The following is a 25,266-nucleotide window of genomic DNA, read 5'->3' as shown; positions in this document are numbered from 1 at the left end:
GCAGACGAAGGCCAGAGTAAATTTGCAGCTTCGGGACAACTATTTTAGCGCAGTCTAAATTTAATTCGCGTTACATGGATATGATAGCAGGAAGGTTGCACGAGGTCGTGTGGAAACATGCTCGTAATTAAACTAAACACCAAGGTTGTGTTAAAAACAGAGAAACATGGCGTGGCCATGTTCATACTATCTATTTTGTGTGTTGGCCTCTGTCTTTTGGTCTTTAGGCAGACTTATTTTTTAATCGCTTTTCCCGCAGTCAGTCAATCAGTGGCCTAGCAGCCTTTGTGCATCTCTTATCAGAAGGCTAAAGCTTCGTCCAAATAGTTCCAAAAATACACTACATCTTCATAGTTCTGAATTTCTTTAGTCCAAGTAAAATCTCAACATGCATCGCAAGGCTGTGATTCCTAACCATAAGGCCAGTGTAGCCCACACGTTGGTGTTAGCATTGTCAAAAGTGAGTGCAAATGGACAAAATATCAGTTCTGAGCTCAGGTCAAATTACACTAAAGTGTTTGATTTTCATTTTCATTTTTCAAGTACAAAAAAAGTTACCTCTTGCCAAGATCTGAGCTTTGTTTCTTATTTTCGTAGCTTTGTTCCGTCATTAAATTGTCTTGAGCTTGAAATCTTTTGTTTCCTTGCTTTGTCCTAAAGCTCCTGTCACCCAAGTTTCACAGTGGACCATCTCGGATCTTCTAGCTTGATTCTATCTGATATCATCTGGAATACGTTTGTCAGAGAGCGATCGTTTTGACTGTTGACATGGAGAATGTGTCATTTACAGCCAGTTTTGCTGGAAGCATTTGAGTTAAAATTAAAACACGTGAGGAATGGATGAAACAGAAAGTAATTTGACGGTTAATGTGCACACTGCCTAAAATATAGTCAGGTCTGTTGTCATGCCAAGCTTTAATTTATCATTTTCTCCAAGTAAAATCAACTGTCCTGCCTGCATTTGACTTTTTTATTTTTTTAAACATGTTTTCTTACAGCACTCTAAATCTCAAATCTCGTTTCACAGAATATTCAAATGAGAGAAGTGATACCAGCAGATGCTTGAAAATATCATAAAACTCATTTTAATCACCCTCTTGATGGAGGAGAAAGCTTCCAATAGTCGAGTGCGGTGTTGACGAAAGACTTTTAAGGTTTGACTTGGGGATACTGTCAACTACATTCCGCTGCATCATAATGGTATCCGTTCATGTGCTTGCAAGCCAGCCACCAAAGTGTGCTTATCTCCACGTGGAGACACCAAATGTGCTATAAAAGCACACTCTGGATTATTTATTTCTCTACTTTGCGCTTTACAATTGCGACAAACCAAATCAAGATGCACCCGAGTGTTTTCTTCACTTTTTCTCTTCTTCTGTATCGATAGCAACCAGCTCCACAAAACTGGAAGACCTGAGCTATCTCGATGAACAGCGCAACACGCCGCTGCGGACGTCCATTCGCCTCCCCTGGCACAATACGGGGGGGAGGCCACCTCAGGACTCCAAAGGTGTCTGCAATATGTGTTGTTACTGTACATGCAATCTGGGGAGAGATAAACCCAGCTTGGATTACAACCCAATTTCACCTTTAAACCTCTCTGGGTAATGGAAAACGGAATGTTTTCAAGGCTATGTCCCATTTTGCTGACCTTTTCCCCCCTAGGTCGTTTTACTCCCTACAAACCGGTGGATATCATGCTCAAGCCCCTGTTGTTCGAGGTGCCCAGCATCACCATGGATTCCGTCTTCGTGGGCCGAGATTGGCTCTTCCACAAGCTGGAAGACGTCTTGAAGGACGGCGAGTGCGCGGAGAGCCACGGCGTCGTGATAGTGGGCAGCGTGGGTTACGGGAAGACGGCCATCATCTCCCGGCTGGTTGCGCTGAGCTGCCACGGCGGACGCATGCGGCAGATTGCATCCAACAGTCCGAGCGCCTCCCCGAAAAGTAAGACACAACATTTCAATGACGATGCTCGCCAGAACACAAAACATTTATGTCTTTCGAAGGCGCTGTCGAACTTCCTCTCAGCCAGCCCCCGCAGCCCACTCCCCCCTCGAGTGCCACGAATACATTGAGGACCAATAGCTGTCCGGGGACGCCTGAAATGCAGCGCCGCAGGGAGGAGGCTGTCAAACGGCTGGCTGCGAAGGTACATCTTGGCTAAAGTACTGAGAGGGTGGGGGTCAATGGGTTCAAGGTACAAATAGGGGAGATGATGTTATTGGGATCATTTGTTAGAGCTTGAAAAAGGTGCTAGTGAGATGCTGTAGTGTAGTGGTGCCTTGGAACCTTTATCTTGTAATGAAAACCACTGTCTTAAGTAATAAGTCAAATATGTTTCTGTTTGTATATTAAGGCTGACGCTGATTAACAAAAATAAAAATAGAATGAATAATTTATTTTTTGTTTGCAATATTTCCAAAAGGAAATCATGCACATGCAATTTGTTTGTTCCACACACAAAAATATTAACAAAGGGTTTAGGGTTACATTTAGGACGAAACTATATTTGCTAGTTTGGGACTAATAGTCTGTGATTATTCCAGAAACTGGTCAAGGTTGCATGACTAATCAGCGAGCAACTGAGATGTGTCCAATAGAGGAGCAGGTCATCTGCTTACCTCCCCCCACCACACCCGCTGACCCTGAAAGTGTGTCAGCTCCTCCAGGTTGGAGTATAATTAGGTGTTATGACCACCCCCACAGGCATCTCCTTTCCTTATTCACCAGTTCTACCTCTTTCCTTGGCCTGCTCAGAATCAGAGGTCCACCTGGGATTTATTATTATTTTTTTTAAGAGTTTATTTGAGGTGATTAAGCGCTTTCCAGTTTCTTAATCAGGCGCACTGTGGTAGTTGGGCAGATATTTTTCTCGCCTATGATTGGTTTCAAAAGAGTACTATATCTTTTGTGATGATAAATTTGCAATGAACTCTGGGAATATTGTTTTCAGCAAGGCCATATTACACTGTTTTTAGTCTTATATTTCAGGATCTAAGATTTTTCTATCTATTTTCTACACAAAGGCGCATTTTTCACCATTGTTTTTCACAAATCTGTCAAAATCCATCGTCTTAACAGGTGTGGCATTACAGTAAAACTGCACGTTTTTGAGTGGCCATTTATTGTCGGCAGCCTATGACTCACCTGTGCAATTATCATGCCGTCTAATCAAAATGTTTGATTATCTCGGCAAAGGAGAAGTGCTAGGGTCTCTGATCACAATCTTCCAAGTGTCATCTAACGTCGCCATCTCGTTTTCTTACAGGTGGTGGCCTATCATTACTGCCAAGCAGACAACACATACACCTGTTTGGTCCCAGAGTTTGTGCACAGCATCGCCGCCCTGTTGTGCCGAGCGCACCAACTTATTTCCTACCGGGAGCTCTTGCTGAAAGAGCCCCACCTCCAGAGCATGCTCAGTCTGCGCTCCTGCGTCCAGGACCCCATGGCCGCTTTCCGAAGGGGCGTCCTTGAGCCTCTGGCCAACCTTCGTAAAGGTAAAAACATTGCCGTTTGATGTTTTAAAAGGTCAGCTTTGGCCTTTTTAAACGTGACATCACATGGATGTGATTCATATAAAGCTGACTGCACATCTCACTCCTCTAAATCTTTGTGTTTATGTCTTTCCAGAGCGGAAGATTCCCGAGGAGAATCTCATCATTTTGATAGACGGGCTGAATGAGGCTGAATTTCATAAGCCTGACTACGGAGACACCATTGCCTCCTTCATTACAAAGATCATAACCAAGTTCCCTACCTGGCTTAAACTGGTGGTCACCGTCCGTGTCAACTTGCTGGTAAGGAACAACTCTTTACTAATGTCGGATGGTAATGACTTTTTACATATTTGGGCAGGATTAGGAAAAAGTGAGCTATTGTATAACATACTAAGAGTGAGTCACTTGACGGTGCAATGCTTCACTCTCCTGACATCTGTGCAAGCAGCTTTGGTCCAGTTTCCACTTAGTGATCGTATGAGTTGTTGTCAGCCGTTTGAGTGACTGGCAACTACTCCAAGCTGGAGTCTGTCTTTTGCCCAAGTCAGCTGTGATAGGCGTCAGCTTGCCACAACCATGAGCAGGATAAGCGGTATAGAAAATGGATGAATACATGGATTAAGCCGTGACATTCCCTTGTGTATGCTGCTCTGGCTTTTTTTTTTTTGTGTCAGCACTATTGCACAAATTGAAAGACGTGATTTCTTTGCTTCTTCACAAATTTCCTGTTAAGTTGTCTCTTGTCACAGAGAGAGTTTGGACTCAGTGACATTTGGAATCAAAGTTATTCATATTCAGAAGACGGTCTCAGATTCTGTCTTTCCAGTTCTTCTTCGAAACCCAAAAAAAAAAAAGTATATTACACTTTGCCCGGTAGTTCATGGCGACATCCACTCGCTTGTAGTTTCAACAGCACCGCATCCATTCAGTAGATCGGTACTGATTGAGTGCTACATGTGTATGAGCGTACATATTTGTTTTATGAGAGCAATATTATCTCGCCAATCAATGTTACTGCAGCATCAGACTGGCAGAGGAGGATTAAGGTGTGTTGATTTCATCAATCCTCAGGACAACGTTGTGGAATTCACAAGAATTTTTTATATTTTCATGACTTGATTTTGTAGTTAATTCTTCGTCTCTTTTCTATGTACACGATACATAATGACCCTTAGTGTTTAGACTGAGACACCGCATAATTGAAAATGTGTGGCCACTGTTAAGAAAAATATGGATGTCAGTAATAACAAGTTGTTACTCCAAAAGAAAAGTATTTAAGTGAAATGGGTACCATTTGCAAGAAAAGATAAGTCTGAACAATAATTTATCACACATTTTCATCACAATTTCAAGACATAATAAAGTATCAGTACTTGGTATCGAAGAGTACTCAAACATACTTGTACTCAGTCTGACAAGAGTGGTATTGATGCTCTTGACTTCATATCAACATTTTATCCAGTCACCAGTGTCTACTAGAGCCTGAAGGCTCAGTGTGTTAGCCCGCTAACTGCTCCGAGATGCTCCTCTGATATTTATCACGCGAAAAAAAAAAAAAAAAAGTGACTCTTTACACGTAGCCTTAGGATGTCTTCTGCTCAAAAAGTCTGTTTCTGTTTGGTCATGCTGAATATAATTGAACTACAGGAAAACATTCAATTACTTTCGCAATGGAGGTTTGTCCTTTTGTTTTGGATCAGCCTCGGCATTGTTATGATGGGCTGGTGATGCTCCAAGCTTTTTCCCGTTGACTTTTATCAAGAATCGACACACTGGTGATAGTATAAAAATAATAACACAAAAACAATATTATTTTCAGTGGAAAAAAAAAGACATCACTGATACTACCAACTCCAGATTGGCCAGTTAGATCGCAAAATGTACAAGTCACTTATTGATTTTGCAGGTGATAAATATTTGAAATGGAAAAGTGCTGTTTTATGACTTTCATTTCTTTTATCGTTATACTCATTTCTATATTGACTTCCTATGTTCCATAGGAGATCACCAGCCTGCTGCCTTTCTCCAAGATCTCTCTGGACGACTTTTCAGACAATAAAGAGATAAGCAACGACCTCAACGCATACATCCAGTACCGTGTCAGCGGCAGCAAGGACATCATGAACAACATTAGTCTCAATGGAAAAGCGGAACCCGTCACGGTGGGAAAGCTAAGCAGCCACCTCATCTCCCGCAGTCAGGGCTCCTACCTGTACCTCAAACTCACCCTGGATCTATTCGAGAGGGGCCACCTGGTGATCAAGAGCTCCAGCTACAAGGTGGTGCCCGTCTCGCTGGCCGAGCTCTACCAGCTGCAGTGCAACATGAAGTTCATGACCAATTCGGCCTTTGAGCGCTCGCTGCCCATCCTCAACGTGGCGCTGGCCTCGCTGCACCCGATGACCGACGAGCAGCTGTTCCACGCCGTCAACGCCTGCGACGTCCAGGGGGAGCTGCCCTGGGAGGACTTCCAGCAACGCATGGACTCGCTGTCGGGCTTTCTCATCAGACGGCGCGACAAGACGCGTATGTTTTGCCACCCCTCCTTCAGAGAGTGGCTGGTGTGGAGGGCTGACGGCGAGAGCACAGACTTCCTCTGTGACCCCAGGTTAGTACTTCTTTGCTTTTTTTTTTTACTGTGATTGAAATGTGAAATTTGAACAAGTGCATTTTTACCCCTTATTATTGTTGATTAATCAATGAGGTGTGTTTATTTCATACTTTGTATTCGTATAGTGATTTAAAAAAAAAAAAAAGGCGGGGGGGTTTGGGTGATGTTGTAATATGTTACCGGTTCGGTCATTGTTTTCCAAAGTAAAAACAGATGTTTAATTTTGGTTAAACACAGAAAACAATCTGGTCTTTCATCAAGGACAGAAATCAGTGAACAATTACTGCTGATTTGCTAATATCAAAGGATTTGGACAATTTTAAATAAAGAAGTGGCTCCAAATGATTACTTGATTACTAAAATACTTGTCAATTAATTGTTGATGTTATAATTTCGCTTTTGCAACCAGGGCAATCTGCTTCTTCCTTGACAATTGCAACATGTTTTTGTGGTTAAAAAAAGAAAAGAAAAAAAAAAGAAGGTAGTACGTATATTATATCTAGCACCTCATAATGCTTTTTACCCATAAAAACACCCGAGGTTGCAGTTTTTCCATTGCAGACAAGAGACAGAAGTTGAAAAACAGAAAGTCTTAATTAAGAGACAAAAATACAAAGTAGCAACAGAGAGCAGGGCTGGATTCAGTTTTCCTCAAAGAAAACACTTGGTGGAGAAACCTTGACGTATTGACAACAGTGTCACTCGGTAATTCCAGCTAGGACCAGTCTATATGACAGAATAAAGGTCCATATGACAAAATACGTGTGATTAAATACAAGACCTAAGTGGGACGGATAGAAGACTACAGCAACTGCATAGCTACTGACAACATCATCAACACAAGGGACAAATACAGGGCAATAACAACATAATGACTCCATGACCCAACTCAAAACACATCACAACAAAGTGGTTGCATTCCTCAAAGAAGATATAGACAAAAAACATTCTAAGAAAAATCATAAGAAAGAGATTAATAATAACATGAACACTGAATAACAGCTGCACGCAGCCCTAAAAAAAAAAAAAAGATTTAAAAATTGACTTTTTTTTTAGAAACTGAAGACAACAAGATTTTATCAGCTGTGTTTGCTTCTTCCCTCCCGGGGTCTTCCGCATTATCCGTGCTCACAAAGAGCAGATTCCTAAGTCCACCAGAGCAGCGTTTCATAATTCTAATCATTCATTAAAACAAAGGCTTGAGATTTGGCAGCCGCGATGAATATGCAGATAAAAGCTGGTATGCTGCGACTACTGAGAATTTTAACCCAATCAAAGTGATCTCCAATCATGCATGTCCTTTTAATGACACTCCAAGACGAAAAGCTGGGCCTGCCATCTCTTAATGATACGACACACACCTTAATGAAGTGCTGCTTTCAATGTTACCATATGTTATTGCAGTGAAGAGCTTATTCCTTAACTAACTTGTTTTTCTTTCCAACAACTGATTTTCTGCTCTATTGCAATGATACCCAACCAGGGTGTTGTGACACGCTAGTGTGCCATGAGAGATTTATATGAAAATATATTTACTGCTGGAATAAGTCATCTGCTTTTTGTTCAATTAAACAAGTCCAGATTTCACATAAAGCAAATCAATTTATGAGTAAATTAAGACATCATCAATATTTCCATATTCATACTTCTTGTGACATTTGTGGCGTGCCGTGAGAGTTTCCGAATGTAAAATGGGCGCCTTGGCTCAATCAACGTTGGGAAACACTGGCCTATTGTGTTACGCAGGACTGGTCACGCTCTCATTGCATTCATGCTGTCGCGTCAAGAAGGGAAACTCAATCGGCAGCAGACCATGGAATTGGGACACCACATTCTTAAGGCACACATCTTCAAGGTAAGAAAGATGCCGGGAGAACGTTTTTGGGGGAATTATGCTGCGCTTGTCACAGAGCTCTCATGTTTAGCTTCGGTTCTTTGTACGCTACAAGTGTGTTTGTGCGCATTCATGTTGTTTTCCTGTGCGCGTGGCAGGGCCTGAGTAAGAAAACGGGCGTGTCATCCAGTGTGCTGCAGGCTTTGTGGATCAGCTGCAGCGCCGACGGCCTCTCTGCAGCGTTAGCCTCTCTGAGAAACCTCTACACTCCAAATGTGAAGGTGAGACCAAAACTCTGGTAAAAGTCAAAGCACAGTGAACCCGAGCTTTTACACATTTGCATATTTGCACTTTTTTTTTTTTTTTTTTTTGGACCCTCTGTTATTTTCTGAAAATCTTGTTGCTATTTGCTGTTTATGTGCTCATGCGTACGTTCGAACATATTTGAGAGTATGTTCAAACATATTTCAATACTTTTGAACACATTTGCAAGTATGTTCGAACATATTTGCGAGTATGTTCAAACATATTTGCGACTGTTGGAACGCATTTGCGAGTATGTTCGAACATATTTGCGAGTATGTTCAAACATATTTGCGACTATGTTGGAACGCATTTGCGAGTATGTTCGAACATATTTGCGAGTATGTTCAAACATATTTGCGACTATGTTGGAACGCATTTGCGAGTATGTTCGAACATATTTGCGAGTATGTTCGAACATACTCGCCAGCCAAAAATGTTTACTCCACATTGGCAGCTCTATGCTTACGTATGATCAGGCCAAAGTTAGAGAAATGTTATTTTTTCGCCATCTGGTGGTATCTTGGTACATGGTACTTCATTTATATCGCGCCTTTCTACCTCGCAAGGCCCTCAAAGCTCTTCACATTTTGACTACTCATTCACCTACTGATGACGCAGCATCAGGAGCAACTGTGGGTTCAGTATCTTGCTCAAGGATACTTTGACAGCCAGAATGGCGCAGGATCGAACCAACATCGTCAGGATTGCAAGACAACCACTCTATCACTGAGCCATGCCGCACTTTGGTGTTGGTTTTAAGTTTAATTCATGCTTATCATGTTGATTTTACTTCTTGCTATACATCTTTTGTACCATGTGTTGTCATTCATGGATGTAAACCTTTGACAAAGAATATAAATTAAGATATTTGTTTTCATATAAGACTAAATACCTGAAGAAAAAAAACATACTAAAGTAGTCATTAGTTTTCCTAATGAAACAATCAATGATTAGATGACAATAACACGTTTGGCTAATGCTAGCTGAGATTATGAAGACTGGAAATGGAATATGATGACTCAATAGTGATCTGGAAAAACATTAGCCTTTTACACCCTGTCACAACACAGTAAATGTTGATGCGCAAAGGTCAAATGTGCACCTCCCATTTCATAAAGCATCCACTTTAAAGCGTCAGTTGTGGACGCAAGGGCCTAGCGGCCTCAGTGCAAAGTGACATCTGCTGTATTAGTTACACCGTAAAATAGTAAGTTGTAAAGATCATTTGCGTAGCATGTAAGGTAATAGACCTGTGCAACCTTCTTGCATGACCTCTCAGTTTTCTACTCTGTCGACAAATTGTGTAGACTGAATGTCAGAAACGTGTTAGAAGACATGCCAGCTCCACAAATACTTTCAATATTGGGTGGCGGCCGCCCAATCAATTCAAGTGTAGACCCATTTGCATCTTTGTTCCGCGCCTTTGGACCCTCTTATGCACATTGTTTACTGCTAATGAGTAATACCAAAGAGTTGCTACAACTTCTCATTTGAAATCAATTCAGATGCTGCGCGCTTTGGCTTTTGTTTGCACTGAGAGGAGACATTAGCCTCTTCAAAAAAAAGCCCATTAACTCTGATTGATGCTTTCTGGCTTTTGGCTAAATAAGTTGTCTTTTTCCCCGCTTGTCACCGGTGTTCGCGTTTCGCTTGTTGTCATCACCAATATACATTTGTAAGTTATTATGCGCGAGCGCGACATCACTCACAGCGGAGCATTTACAGAGTGACCTTGTTCTGTCCTCCGTCTCGCTTAAATCTATTCAGAAGCAACAAATTAACGCTATTTCATATTCTGTCCTCGGAATACTCGTTTGGCCCTCTGCCTTTGTTGTACTATACGTGTATTATTGATTTTCCTCATCCCGGAGAGCAGACAAATCTGTCTTGATATTTGCTTCAGTGGAATGTCCGCCCTTTACATCGAGAAGGCGCTCGAGTTCAGGTGAAGGTAACATTTTCAAAAGATTTGATTTGAATATAAAAATACTGAGCTACTGTGTTACTTGTTCAAATACTTTCAAAAGACACATTTTTTGAAGCTGTTATTTGTTGCCATGGTGATGGTGTTGAAAAACATGTCGAGATCAGGTCTTTGCATATATCATTGATCATATTCCTCCACACATCCATTTTCGATAGCTTTTGTCCTGATTAGGGTTGCGGCTGAGCTACAGCCCATCTCTTCTGACTCTTGACAAGAGGCTGGGTACACAGAGCACGCATAGACAAACACGTATTCATATCCATAACCACAGGTAAGTTCAAGCACAGGTGTTCAAGTCGAGGCTTGGGGGCCAGATATGGACCGCCACATTTTTTTATGTGGCCCACTAAAGCAAATTGACAGCTGAGATATTGCAAGCATTTTATGGTCCCAACCTCGTCCCTTTAAAATAAATAAATTAAAAATGTTTGAATAAACTTTTTCTCCTTGACTTCTGGTTTCAAAATTAGTTATCCATCAATTATTTGTGTTTATATAATAATACGGTAAAGCGATTATGTACATAATTTCATGGGGACCGTAGCTATTTATTTTGAAGTGAAGTATTGTAAGATAAGCTTGAAATTACATGATTTATGTATTTATGTTTTAAGGGAATACTCGACACATTTTGTCACTTTCAGCAGTAAAAAGTTAATATGTCTAGAATGAATTTAATAACTTCATTGTTTTTCATGTACAATTAATACCTTAAAAAACACATTTTGCCACTTGCTGTCGACTGAAGATGTCATCACGCGTGCTCAGGAAACAGGTAACGACCGATCACGGCTCACCCGTTTTCTGGGTTTGGTCATGTGACATCAGCAAACTGAGCCATGAAGAATAATGAAGTTATCAAGTTTATGCCAGACAAATTGTTCACTTTAGCTCAGTTTTACTGTACGTTATCCATCTTTCATCCATATTATAGTTTTTTTTTTATACTTTTAGTGAGGCACTCAATGTTCCTGTCTGTCAGGTGAGCCGTCTGCTAATGCTGGGCGGAGCCAACGTCAATTACCGCACGGAGGTGCTGAACAACGCGCCAGTCATCTGCGTCCAGTGCCACCTCGGCCATCTGGAAATCGCCTCCTTGCTGCTGGAGTTCGGCGCCAGCGTGGAGGTGGTGTCGGAAAACGGAATGAACCCCCTGTGCTACTCGGCGGCTGCGGGACACCTGAGTCTCGTTATGATGCTCTGCAAGCGGGGGGCCAAGGTGAGCAGATGTTGTTTGGGAGAAACGAAAACACTCCCCAGTTATAGTGGCCTATATCGTCAGTCTGCCATCTTGTAATCCTGTTTAAATGTGTTGTAAGTAGAGATTATCCTCTATATGGTGTGCAAAGCAAAAACTGCAGTGTTAGAATTTCAGGGGTAAATTTGTAGGAGTTGATATAAATTATATAACTTGAATGGTGTCCAGAGAAGTTGTTATTTTACAGATTTGATCAGCTAGTGTTAGATTACCGTACCTCTGCAGATGTGAAATTAAGCTCCGCTGTCGCACCTGCACTCCTCCAGTTTTAGAGAGACAAGTGAACGCCATTTTCCTCCCTTTCGGTTATCACTGGGAATTTAGCGAAAAATCAAGACTGCTTAAGTGTTTACTAGTCTTAAATTTCAACTACCATCAGAGTTGTTTTAACTCCATCTCGGTGTAAAAAAATAAAAAATAAATAACAATTTGAAAAGTGTTTTGTTTTTTCTTTACTATATTTGGTGTGGGACACTTTTAAAGTATTAAATTTAACTTTCCAGGAGTTGAATTAACACTGCCGATTTTGCTTGTTTCAACTGTACGAACGCCAAAATTCCTGTGAAAATTAATGGTCAACAACTGAATCCATAGATCCTTTGCGATATGAAAATTGCTACAGAGCATTGTCGATTTGAATTTGATTAATTGTTCTGATTCAGGCGTCACGGTGGTTGAGTGTTTAGCGCGTCCGCCTCCCAGTCCTGAAGACTCAAGATCGAGTCCAGGCTTCGGCCTTCCTGGGTGGAGTTTGCGTGTTCTCCCCGTACCCGCGTGGGTCTTCTCCGGGTACTCCGGTCTCCTCCCACATTCCAAAGACATGCATGGCAGGTTAATTGGGCACTCTGAATTGTCCCTTGTCCGTCTCTGTGTGCCCTGCGATTGGCTGGCGACCAGTTCAGGGTGCACCCCGCCTACTGCCCAAAGCTGGCTGGGATAGGCTCCAGCACCCCGCGACCCTTGTGAGGACGAAGCGGTTGAGAAAATGGATGGATGGATGTTCTGATTCTGCTACTCCTCACGCTCGTGAGCAATGGGATGGTTTCTCTCCTTGAACCAATTGACAAAACAAGCTAGACAGCTAACAAGCATGTGTTTGCCAGGTCGACCATACAGATAAGAGCGGCCAGTGCGCTCTCGTCCACGCCGCTCTGCGAGGGCATCCAGATATTATCCAGTACCTGCTGGAGATGGAATGGAGCGCCGAGGGGCAGCAGCAGGACTGCGCTTTGAAGAGCAGCGCCCTGCAGCAAGCTTTGATTGGAGCGGCCAGCATGGGACATACACAGGTCTGCTTTATTAATGCGCGCGCACGTCATCCACCCCCACGTGCACCTGTAATATACACGTATGAAGAGTTTCGGTGTGAGAAGATGTCTTGTCGTTTTGAGACCTGCGGGGCCAAGGCCAGACAGCGTCGAGTTTTGTTTGTACTACCGCCCATGATTTTCACTCCAAATTAGCATACCGTCCTGGCGGTTTATTTGATCTCTTATGCTGAAACCGTACGCTATTTATCAAAGTTTCTTCCTGGCAGGTTGTGAGCAGCTTGCTGGCAGTGAATAATGAGTACGCCGTGCAAATTGATAGCCACGACACTCTGTGGGGAGAGACAGGTATGTTGTCATCCATCTTTTTACATTACACGCTTCATTTTATCACAAGCCGGCGTTTTATCATTCTCTTGCGAGCGGAAGGTCTCAAACCAAATGTGTGTGTGTACATTTTTATGGCCCCTCTGCGTTCTCGTGTCGTGTTCTTTCTGGTAAAAGCATTTGCTGTTGTGGTCATGTGGGTTTCTACTTTGAGGTTGGTAAACACAGCATTCCCTCTGAGGGATGGTTCTCCAGCACGCCGCGAGATTACTGCTGCGCTGTCTCCTCTCGGTGCTATTTATTGGGAGGCCAACAACACTTGAGACATTTTCAAGCACTCCTCCATCTGTTCCACAAACATACTTAGATTTAGGCGGCTCAGAGGGGTTTTGTAAGATGACATACTGGTTGCAAAATGAGATATCTTCATCATTTGTTCTCTGAAAAGTTTTGACTTTTGCTGTTCGGCAGATTGCAGCACATGTTGGACTGGGAATTTAGACCCAAATTTGAGGCAACTTGGTTTGATTAAAGAGATTCTACTAATTGGTTTATTCAACATTGCAGAAACATGCGGGTAATTGCCATTGCTTTATTTACATAATAAGACTTTAAACTAAAAGTGACCTAATTATAGGTCTAAAAGAGACTGACCAGGGTCAATTTAACCTTTTTTTTAATTTCCTTTTTTCTTTTTCTTTCTTTCTTTCTTTCTTTCTTTTTTTTTTTTTTCTCTCAATACAAGCAACCCAATTTCCTGGTCAGTCCCTTTTTTGACCTATTATTTGGTCATTTATGATTAACGTCTTATTATGTAAATAAACCAATGGCAATTACCAAAATGTACCTGCAATGTTTAATAAACCAATTAGTAAAATCTCTGTAATCAATCCAAGCTGGCTGGTTAATGGATTAAATGACCCAATTATAGGTCAAATTGGGACCAACCACTCCTTGGGTCAATTTGACATTTTATTTTTATTTTTATTTTTATTTTTATTTTTTATTTTATTAATTAAATACAAAGGAACACAATTTTGGGTCAAATTGACCCAATTGACTTTTTCCCCCCATTTTTTTTAAATACCAAGCAACCCATTTTGGGGACAAATTGACCCAAGTAGTGGTCGGTCCGTTTAAGATCCATAATTGGGTCATTTTTGACCCAGTAGTTTTTAAAAACAGTTGGCTCAAAATTAACCCAGTAACCAGCTACTGGGTTATTATAGCACCATCCCAACAGTAGTTAATTTGTCTCCTCGTGACGGGTTGCTCAATTTAACCCAACAGCTGATTTAAATATTTGAACCAAATGTTGGGCCCCTAGTAGGCAAAAAAGTAGGCAATCATCAATAATCTCCTCTGTTACAAATGTGATGGCCTCATTTGCTGGGAGTAAAAGTTATGAGGCTAATTTTACGGATTGAGATCCCTTCCCAACTGCTCGTTTGGCAGCAATTCAAAGTGTAAGATGGAAAATCCCATTCAACATGTTGAGATGCTTACATCTCAGTGAAATCTCATCTTAACAGGCTTTTTTTTACATTTTGTTCCCTTGGATCCAGAAGGTCTAATAAATGTTGACGTAGATCAGAATAATACACAAAGCCGCTCCCTTTATAAAAGAAAAAAAACACATAGTAGGTTGCCTAACAACCTGTTATGTGCATCTATACAATATTAGAGGACAGAGTGCTTTTCGTGCAGATTTAATGCATTGATAATCAGTGTACACAAAGGGAAGTGCTTATCAAGATACAGAGCAAGGAAAAACATACGTCTAAAAAAAAAAACATTGTACCGCAAAGTAGACTGTGTGCTGTATTAGTTTATTGTGAATATTCAAAAGGTGGGTCATCCTGTTTGGAGCATGCGTCCGTGCCGCGATTTACTCAAGCCATTTCCACTTCTAAATGGCCACAGGACGCCAGACCTTATTACTGCGCTGGGACAAAGGAATCCCAAATATTCCTCCTTGGTGAAGCCACAGTCTACTCCAGCACTTTGCGTCTCCGCTCTGTTCGCTAAATCGCATCCGTTGCACCCGAGTGAAATTGCAGGTCTGAGGCAAAGTGACTCTCCGCGTCCTTGCGATGACCACAATCTGCGATATCCCTGTTGCCAACCAGGGACCTTATTTAGAAACCACCGGGAGCCCATCTGTATTCGTGGAAAATGGGCTGCCGCTGTGTCGTAGCCTAGCGGGGATGAAACTTCATATTGCAAGGAGTATTACAGGTGGAAGGTCAGATGAAATCATCCTGCTGTTATGCTTGTGTTGCTTTCCACCAGAGAACATTACCACTCAGATAGACATAAAAGTGTATAAACAATTCCAGAGCTGTAGTTTTTAAATGGAATCGTTTTTTAATTCAAATTCTGGTAGATTGAAGTTCTGAAATAGTTAATGAAAAAACTCAAATAATTGGTTTAAAGAAAAATGATAAAGCAAAATCTGTTCTGGAGGTTGGATCCCAAAAGCGCAGACACAAAAAGGAATTTAATACTTTATTCGCATAACATCCAGAGGCATAGAACAAACTTGACTAGACGAGAAACAACAAGAATGCATCGAGAATCACGAGACGCCAAGCCCCCTTGGGATGTGGAGCTGCACAGAGGAACAATGGTACAGAGTTAATAATCCGACAAACGCACACACTTCTCAGACCGCTACTACAGGCAGTGAATTGATCTGATTGGTTGTGACTAAGTAAAGGATTAAAGATTGACATCACAAAGCTCCTGACATCACATAGCTGTCACATAACTTAAAACCAGTTGAAACTAGATGCTGACACCCATGTCACTCACCAGGCCAGGCCCCGCCTTCTAAAGCCAAACACACTCAAAAGTCAGAAATACTACAGCATGACGACAAAAATAAAATTAAAAAACCACCTCATGACAATATTCAATCAATACCTTATACTTAATTAAAAAAATATATATTTGCTAGCTGTAGCCCTACTAAACCCGCTTAGAACTTATTTTAATGCACCTTGAAAGGCATTATTGGACAAATTGTAAAAAAAGAAACATAATAAGCACAAAATTATTGTTAATGGTAATCTAGAAATACAGTCAAGAAATCATCGACAGCTGAAAATTTCAAAAGTTTGCTGCTGAACAGTTCAGTTCACCACCATTCAACTTGTCGGAAACATACAGTACTCTCCCTGGACATTTAAATTCACCCGCCTGCATAATCCAATGACATTTCATTCCCATGTGGTAGATAATAACGCTTAGTGGGGAATATTTTTTATTTCCTTATTTAGAACATCATACTAAAACTCCTCTCAACAAGATTCACTTGCACACTACTTAGAAAACGCAAGCCAGGGTAATGAACACACAGTTAGATTAGAACCTCTCCGATTCTGTCAACGTGTCATGAAAAGTGAACATTATTGCTTCGGCGGAAAAGGGCTCATATTGGATGCCGTTAGAGTTGCTACCTTATGCTGTGTATCACCTGTCTAAAATGAAACGTTCCTTTCATCTCCATGCAAATAGGCCTGGCGTGTCTCCTATTGTTGAGTGGAGGATGATTGGATTGCACATCTGTGCTCGCTTCCTCCTTTAAAGCTTCCTCGTAGGATGCGTGGCCGTTATGCAGAGTGAGATGATTTGCTTCACAGGGATCGTCTTTCTTAGCATAGAATCTCTTCAAAGAAAACCGCAGCACATATTTCTAATATTTGTTTTGTTTCAAGATGCCAGAGGATAAGGGAACGTTGTGTGCGTTCCATGAATTTGCTTATTTAATTACATCATCCCGGAGACGAACACTTTGTTAAAAACCTTGAGAAAATCGCAACGATTTGCGCAATTTTCACCGATTGGAAGCCGTCGGCGGGAACAGAGTGTTTGCATGATTGAGATTGTCAGTTAATCTTCCGGGTTATTTACCTGTGATGAGTTCAGGCTCCGGGTACGCAATTTGATGGTAATGGGATTCTGGCTGGAGCAAGCAATCACATTTAACTTTTCTCAGCTTGTGATTCAGAACCTCCTCCCCAAGGAGCTGCCGGGTCAAAAATAAATTCTCAGTTTTGTGTGAGAGATGTTCATTTGACTGTTTAGCAGTTTGGTTGCAGTGGTGTACAACTGGAAGCTGTTTCTAGTATTACGTGGGAAACCAAACTGATCAATGTGGGTTTTTTTTCATTTGGCTGAATAAAATTCTAATTAAGAAAAATTATGCATTGATTAAAATAAAAAAAATTTAGCACAACAATAAAGATATGAATTACAAGCAGAAAACTTATATATATATATATATATAAACTTAACTATATAAATAACCTTTTTTTTCCTCTTAAAAAATAAATAAATAAATAAATAAATAAATAAATAAATAAATAAATAAATAAATAAATAACGAGTTGAGTTGAGTTTTTCAGTTCTAAAAATTGGCAAAAATCTCTTTTTTTTTGTTAATGAGGGAGATGTTGACTATAATTATCTTTTTCTTATGTTGTAATGTGTTAATGTGTGGGTGGAGGAAAAAGCAATTGACAAAAATTGCCGATTTTTAACAATTTTAAAAGAGCTAGTATCAGCCGATTAAATCCACCCCCGATTAATCAGTTAAGCCCTAATTAAGAGATGTTTTTAAGGTTGGTTTTTTTTGGGTTGTGTGCTGCTGAATGTCATTTAGTCATTCAGCCAATCAGCTTACCGTTATCATAAAATGATGTGGTCGCCTCTGCCGCAAGCCCTCAAACACATCCTGAAAATGTCTTCATTGTACGGGTCCCAGGTGCGGATGGCGCCGGTCCCAAGCTGTTTGCGTCATTGTTTTCAACGCTAATGAGCGTGAGGATATTCATGTGTTGAGCAGAACACGCTACTCTTGGGGTGTTTTGGCGCTGAGGACAGTCAGGTATTTAGTCGCGACAATACACTTAAAAGACTTACAGCACATCTGGGCAGAAATGGGACCCAAATGTGGCATTGATATGCTAATAGCATCAATGATACGGTGTTAAAACATTAAACACTGGTGTTTAAACACAAACAATACACTAGCCTATGTAGAGTCAAAACGGAACAATATGACAGGCATATATTCTTTATCCTCTGCAAGAAAGCAAATAATATTAATTGAGCATAGTTGTGGCGGACTTCTGTTTCATCATCAAATCTACATGTATCACCATGCATTACACTGCCCTCCGGTGGCCAAGGCACATACACCAAACACTCAATGCCCTTTAAATTAATTATTAAAAACAAGATGCACAAACTGTTTTTTTTTTTTTTTTTGTATTAGTTTCATTCCATGTAGTTATGTTATCACTATATTTTTTATCAATGTAGGGACAGTCGCAAACCAGACCCTCCAGACTTGTACTTGTAAGAGTCCATTACAGTAGTTGTGAAAGTCTTCTTTGTTTGTTTCAGTATGACAGTGTTATACTGCCTCCCGATGGCCACACATGGAAATGAATTATAATTCACCAACTTTAATTCTATGCCTAATATTTTAACTCTTTGACCGCCAAAAGCGTTTAATAATTATTGATAATTAATGATTAGTAAAATCACGATGTATGCTGCCATAAACGTTAAATTGTGTCAACTACGTTTTTTTTGTTTGTTTGTTTTGTTTTGTTTTTTTAATCAACGGGCAGTTCACCATCTAAGTGCAGCACGCGCTGCCTGGTCAATGAGTTGTGGAATCAAAAACACTCACTATCTATGGCCAGCAGATGGCAGCATTGTATCTCTTCTAAATGAGCTCATTGCGTATGAAATTACAATGGAACATGATGAAATCTGATGAAATTGTTTTCAAGGATGATGTAAATTATCAAAGCCTTCGTCATATTTAAGGTTTTTTTTTTTGATAATGTGTGGCAGTAAAAGAGTTAATTATGTTATTACTCTGTTTTTTAATAAATTACATTATTATAGAGTGCTATTTTCCTTATTCAACTCATATCGCAACCATTAATTTTGCTGTTTATGTTGTGGATTTTGATATTAGCTGATATTTGGTTCAAACATATTCACCACTGTCCATTAACACGTTCTATTTCTCTTGCGTATATACAGAGACCAGCTGTATGTGTGTTTGTGTGTGTCACCGGTCTTATTCTACCCATTTGGTCCTTTCATCTTCTGGAATTACGACCATATGGGGCAAATGCTGTTTAAATTAGCCTCCATTACACGGAAACAAACCAGGAAGTAACTTTTGAACGACGTGAAATCAGAACCCATTTCAAAAGCGCCGTCAACGCATTCTTGTCATCCATTCGGCAAGCGCGCCTTTTTGCACTGCAATAACACCTGTGAAGCAAACACGCACCGTGCCCTCTGTCTGCTCCTCAGCGCTGACGGCAGCCGCCGGCCGAGGCAAGATGGAGGTGTGCGGCTTTCTGCTGGAGCAGGGGGTGACGGTGCAGCAGGTCAACCGGCGGGGGGTGTCGCCGCTATTCTGCGCCGTCAGACAGGGGCACTGGCAGGTGAGAGCCACGTGGCCTCCCGTTACCACGGCAACCATTGATTCTCGCCTCCGTCGCGCCACTTGATGTTCTCGGAAGCACGGTTGCGTCTAATAAGCTTCTTCACGGCATTCGCTCATTTTCTCCTAGTAGGATGGTGAGTAAGAGGACAAGATAATTAATATATTGAATGAGACCAGTTTGTGTTGTTCCGTCAGTCACAATATCGGATACGAGTCCCTTGAAACATGCATGGAAGGAGAAACCTGAGCCCGCTTGGACCCGCGGCGTAAATCCAGTGCTGACGTGTTAATCTGGCGTGCTCTCTCCCTAGATTGCAGAGCTGCTGTTGCAGCACGGCGCGGACATTAACGTCAGCGACAAGCAGGGCAGAACGTTACTGATGGTGGCGGCCTGTGAGGGTCACCTGAGCACTGTTGACTTTCTGCTCTCTAAAGGTGAGCTACGCGCCCACACCTCCTGCATGATTCATTGCAACAGGCCACATTCCAACACGAGGCAAATCCAGAGTGCTTTGAGAGAGAATTTCAATCACAAAATAAAATCAAGATGATGACGTCATTATGAAAAAGGCGGAGTGGACGATATGTTTTTTTTTAGGTCAGATAAAAATGGAATGAGTTTGTTCCGCACTTGAGGAACATAGAAACACAATACTGCTTCACTTTATTTTTTTTTATGATTCCGGAAACACTCAGTAAGCCAAGAAGTCTCAAAGGGAACTTCTGAAAGTACAGTGGAAAAAAATTTACGAGCGCTAAATGGTGGCAGCGAACATCGTGTAAACAAGCAGCGGCTAGTGGATAATTCTTCAAAAACGAGGCCAAGTGCTTGCTCGGAGTTGTTTATTGCCATTCCCTCTTGAAGTTCAAACATAAACCAAAGACAATTACACATTGTGTATTTAATCAAACCACATAATTTATAAATATCACCCTCTTTAAATTGCCCAAGTATTTATTGTTTTTATTTGTCTAAATCATCTCATAATGATGCAAATGGTTGTGTTTCCTGAAATATCTGGAAAAAAAAATGAATTAGACGCTTATTTTAACTCATTGACTCGCAGCCATTTTCACTGAAGCAACCCCCTTCGATCCCGGCCGTTTTACTGGATTTTGACTGATTTTGCAAGGCCCACAGAATGTTGTGTTCTATTGCTATAAAAACATGGAACCTACCAAAAGAAAGATTAGAGTCTCTTCTTTTATCAGGAAAGAAAAAATATATTTCTATTTGTTTCCGTTTTGCAGCAATTAGTATTTTAATATGGCTAAATGTCATTATTATTCACAAATGTGTTTAAAATAGTGGGGAAAACAATTTTGTTGCAACTTGGCCATGGTTGCTCTCTTATACTCTGCTGCCACCTTCTGGCTGTTTTTGTAATCACTACTATTGCTTCAAGCATTCTATTCAGTTCAGAGGCTGCATCAAAGCCTTGTGTATGCTCTAGCTTAAAAAACATTTTTAAAAAACGTATAAAGACGTCTTTGGGAGCATGGCGTTATTTAAAATAGAATGTATTTATATGTTTTTGTGTGCAATTGAGTTCAGAAGGCGTTGAAATGTGTACTAGCTTCATGCTAACTCATAATGCAAAACAGTATAGTCTGGCTAACTAGCATTCAGCCCAGTCATTCTGAAAATATTAAAATCTATTGTTTGCCTCACGGAAAGCTCACGGAAAGATTTGAAGACGGGAAAGTCATTTTGAGTGTTTTGTGCCTCAAAAGGTGCTTCTCTGACTTCCATGGACAAGGAGGGCCTGACAGGCCTCAGCTGGGCGTGTTTAAAAGGACACAAGAACGTGGTGCAGCTGTTGGTGGAGAAAGGCGCCGTGATCGACCACACCGATAAAAACGGGCGAACTCCACTGGACCTGGCCGCCTTTTTTGGAGATGCAGAGATCGTACGTGGCCCCGTGCACTCCCAAATATATGTGCCTGGTCTAATCGCATTGACCTTAATGCTCGTTATTGAGCACACACTGCTGTGTATTAGTTAGCCCGACGCTGTCCTTTAACTAGCGCGCCGCCTCCTTTAGGTCCAGTATTTGGTGGAAAAAGGGGCGGTGGTGGAGCACGTGGACTACAGTGGCATGAGGCCTCTAGATCGAGCCATCGGCTGTCGGAACACGTCGGTGGTGGTCACGCTGCTGAAGAAAGGGGCCAAACTGGGTAGGTTGCTTTTTTTAACTGCTAAAATAAGCTTGTAAATATATTCATTTGCTCTTTTTTTAAATTATTTTTATTATTATTATTATTATTATTATTATTATTATTATTTTGCTATTTTTGTCTCCACACGGAATATATAATATTAGGGGTTGAACGACTAAAGATTTTTGTGGTGCATCTCAATATGCAATAAAAGTTCAAACTAGATTTATGACATGCAGAACAAACAATGTCAAATTTTATCTTTTTTGCCAACAAAAACCCTAGAGCTGCTCGATTATGGAAAAATAATAATCACGATTATTTTGGCAATAATCGAAATCCCAATTATTCAAACGATTGTTTTTTTGTTTTTTGTTTTTTTTGTGCAAAACAGTAAAACGTTTAAGCATTTAAAAATATTAAGACCAATTAAAAAAATAAAAACACAATAATTATGTTAGTTCCTTTTGGACAAACATAATTTATAATAATATTTATTTATTTGTTTATTTATTTATGTTGTCATAAACTTGGAGTGCAGCATGTGCACTGTGCAGTAGGACGATCATTTATTTTTGTTACAAAACAAGAAAATGTTTAAACGTAAAAAACAAATAAAAAATATTAATACAAATAAAATTATTTGAAACACTATAATTATGCAAGTACCTTTTGGATGAAATAAAATTTATTAAATTAGTTATTTAAAAAAAATTCTTTTAAAAAAAAAGGTCCAAATGTATCAATTTAAACAATTTAAAAATAAGTAATAATAATCTGTTTTTTGCGATTATGCTGATTTTGTAATTGGGGAGTGAAATAATTAAAATTGTAATTGAATTTTGATTAATTGCACAGCCCTAAAAACCCACAATTCACCATCTCAAGAAATTACTCTCTTTAGTAACAAACAATCAAGTTCATTTTTAATATCAAAATTTGGTCGAATTGGGTTTTTTGTGGTGAACTAGCAAAATACCTTGTTGGGTTGCACCTGTATTGAGGTATTTGTTTTCCATGACCATGACCATAACCAAATATGGTTCCTAAAAATAAAAAAAAAAAGGGCTACTTTCCCGGTGGAATTAAAAACAACAATTTATAATGGGGGGAAAAAAAATCAAAACAAAAACAGACATTCCAGCCTTGCGCATGCGAAACATTTTTTGCCCAAATTGGTCCTGAGAAATGTCAATAAAAGTCGCCGTTTGCTTCAGCCTTTTGTTTGCGCAGTATCTCACGGCTCTCAGAATAAGCTCCAACTAATTTGGTGGAATGCTGCGCAAAAACACTGCATCCATTCAATTGCGCTTCTCTCTTGTGTGTGTGTGCGTGTGTGGCGCTGCGTACATGTGTCCTTTCGTTGCTCCCTCATGAGCTGCTGCGCTAACTTTAGAACGTGACTTAACGACATACGTGCAGTTATCTGGCGCTGCCACTTATCTGCACAGCGCTCTGCAATGAGCAACTTGTCAACTTTCTCGTAGCATGCTGAAGCGTTTGCATGGCGGGAAAAGCCTTTAAAGCAGTCCTCCTCAAACGTTTCACAACAAGTAGTACCACTTCAAAGTTGATATTGTTCCTGAAAAGTGTGTTTAATATATCTGTAAGCCGCAGGAACATTATGCACTTTGAACATTAACAACTTCACTTTGATTGTCAAAGACGTTTTTGTAAAATTGTGTACAAAAATTGTCATAAATAATGAATAGAATCATTCATTCTCATGTTTTAATTTACTATTTACTATTAAATGGCGAAGAATAAAGCAATTACTAACCCTTTATTATTGAATACAATCATATATAAATGTATATTTACATTTATTTAAAATAAATTGTCAAAAACCTTTTAATATACCCATTATTTTTTTATTTAAAACATGTGACCTTTTATTTTTTAAATCAATAAAGTAACCAATTGCATAACAAACATAACATCTATTTAACAAATAAATAATGGAAGGAAATCTAAATCTAAAATTGTTTCTATTCTGATTTTTTATTTTATTTTTAAACACTGTACAGTGACCAATTATCTAATAATGATTTTTTTTAAATTAGATGTGAAAATGTTAATTTTAGTAGTATTTTTATTTTATTTACAACAAATAAATAAATTAATAACATTACAGAACTAAGCATTAAATTCATTTAAAAAATATTTTTAAATCAATAAAATAACCAACTATTTAATAAATACATGTTTTTAAAAAATTAGATGTAAAGTCATTTATCTATTTTTTTTTGTATGTATATTATTCTTTGCAATTAATAAAATATTTATCTAATGAGCGAAGTGAGAAATATGAGCAAAAGCGCAAAAACCATACAAAATGAATAAATATATTTTATTATCCATTTAACAAAAAAATAAATATAAACATCTTAATGAATGTATACACAGGACTCTTGAATGAATATTAACGTCTTGGGTGGGCCGAACGACAGAAGTTTGCCCACCCCTGCTCTCGTGGTACTCGTCAGACCACACTTTGAGAATGGCTGCTTTAAAGAGAGTTTCGACATGTGCGTGACTTCTCCCTTTTCCCCTCTAACTCTTTCCCAACCCGCTGCCACTAAACTAAGGTCACAGAACGTCTCCTTACGATCGATCAGGTACAATCTTTAGGTAACTTTACCTTACTGTGACAATTTGCAGACAAATACGGGGAGCGCCCGCGGCAGCTCCGACACGAGCGGCCTAACGTTTTCTTGTCTCCGTCCTCTTGCGCAGGCAACGCCGCTTGGGCCATGGCCACCTCCAAGCCTGATATCCTCATCATCCTGCTTCAGAAGCTCATGGAGGAGGGGAACCTGCTTTACAAGGTACTGAATCGCCAGTCATACTGAAACGTTTTCAACATAGTTTGTCTAGCTATACAAGTTTGGCATCAGGCTGAGTAGCATTTTGTTTGTTTTTCTATACCAAGAGCGAGCTTATGTTGACTCGACTTTTTTTTGCTAATCAAAGCAACGTTTTCCCGACAATGTTGCATGCCAACACCATCAAACCTCTCCCTTGAGTCAACAGTAGAAAGTACAGAGATGTTTACAACTGCAGGGACTCAGAGTATTAAAAAGAAAAAAGCTTTAGGAAAAGAAAGTTCCAGAAAAGTCATTTTAGGTACAATGTGAAATACTGAGTTTGAAGGAGTGGATGGAGGTGTCCCAGCTGTTTTGTCAAAGGCTGCCTGATCGATGCGTTGACATTTAACGACGTTGGAGCAGAAAGGTTAAAGCCGCCAGGCTAATGTGTCTCTTTTATGCTGCTTCCGCCACTCCTGGCAACTCTGAAGCTCAAACATCCCAGCTTTTCAGCCTTCCCACGCAATTTCTGCAGAAATTGCATTTTGTCTAGCTATTATTATTACTATAGATTTTTATGACATAAAAAAACAGAAACAGTAAGCACATCTATATATTTTTTAGAGTTAGTTAGAGCATTCTTGAGTCAGAGTTCATCGAGTTTGCCATTTCCCACGCACTTTTCCTCGCCAGATTTCGGAAAAGTCCCAGTCATCCCTCCATC

General features: G+C 40.1%; 1 protein-coding gene across 4 annotated transcripts in view; it reads left to right on the top strand.

Annotated features, from left to right (window-relative positions):
- tanc1b (tetratricopeptide repeat, ankyrin repeat and coiled-coil containing 1b) overlaps positions 1–25,266 on the top strand; it is an 86,041-nt gene that overhangs the window by 57,023 nt on the left and 3,752 nt on the right. For 3 of the 4 annotated variants that reach the window (XM_077536510.1, XM_077536512.1, XM_077536513.1), the window contains 17 exons: positions 1,388–1,510; positions 1,666–1,947; positions 2,010–2,152; positions 3,272–3,503; positions 3,637–3,803; positions 5,504–6,111; positions 7,861–7,969; positions 8,107–8,229; positions 11,224–11,460; positions 12,603–12,788; positions 13,037–13,115; positions 19,440–19,573; positions 19,887–20,010; positions 21,310–21,485; positions 21,621–21,753; positions 24,324–24,353; positions 24,472–24,563. In XM_077536510.1, the coding sequence (XP_077392636.1) occupies positions 1,388–1,510; positions 1,666–1,947; positions 2,010–2,152; positions 3,272–3,503; positions 3,637–3,803; positions 5,504–6,111; positions 7,861–7,969; positions 8,107–8,229; positions 11,224–11,460; positions 12,603–12,788; positions 13,037–13,115; positions 19,440–19,573; positions 19,887–20,010; positions 21,310–21,485; positions 21,621–21,753; positions 24,324–24,353; positions 24,472–24,563 (2,978 nt within the window). The remainder of the gene's footprint in view (positions 1–1,387; positions 1,511–1,665; positions 1,948–2,009; positions 2,153–3,271; positions 3,504–3,636; positions 3,804–5,503; positions 6,112–7,860; positions 7,970–8,106; positions 8,230–11,223; positions 11,461–12,602; positions 12,789–13,036; positions 13,116–19,439; positions 19,574–19,886; positions 20,011–21,309; positions 21,486–21,620; positions 21,754–24,323; positions 24,354–24,471; positions 24,564–25,266) is intronic. The other variant, XM_077536511.1, reaches the window with a different exon arrangement.

Source organism: Festucalex cinctus, chromosome 11 (genome assembly GCF_051991245.1).
Source record: "Festucalex cinctus isolate MCC-2025b chromosome 11, RoL_Fcin_1.0, whole genome shotgun sequence".
Taxonomy (NCBI): Eukaryota; Metazoa; Chordata; class Actinopteri; order Syngnathiformes; family Syngnathidae; genus Festucalex; species Festucalex cinctus.
This window is presented reverse-complemented; position numbering and strand designations above follow the sequence as displayed.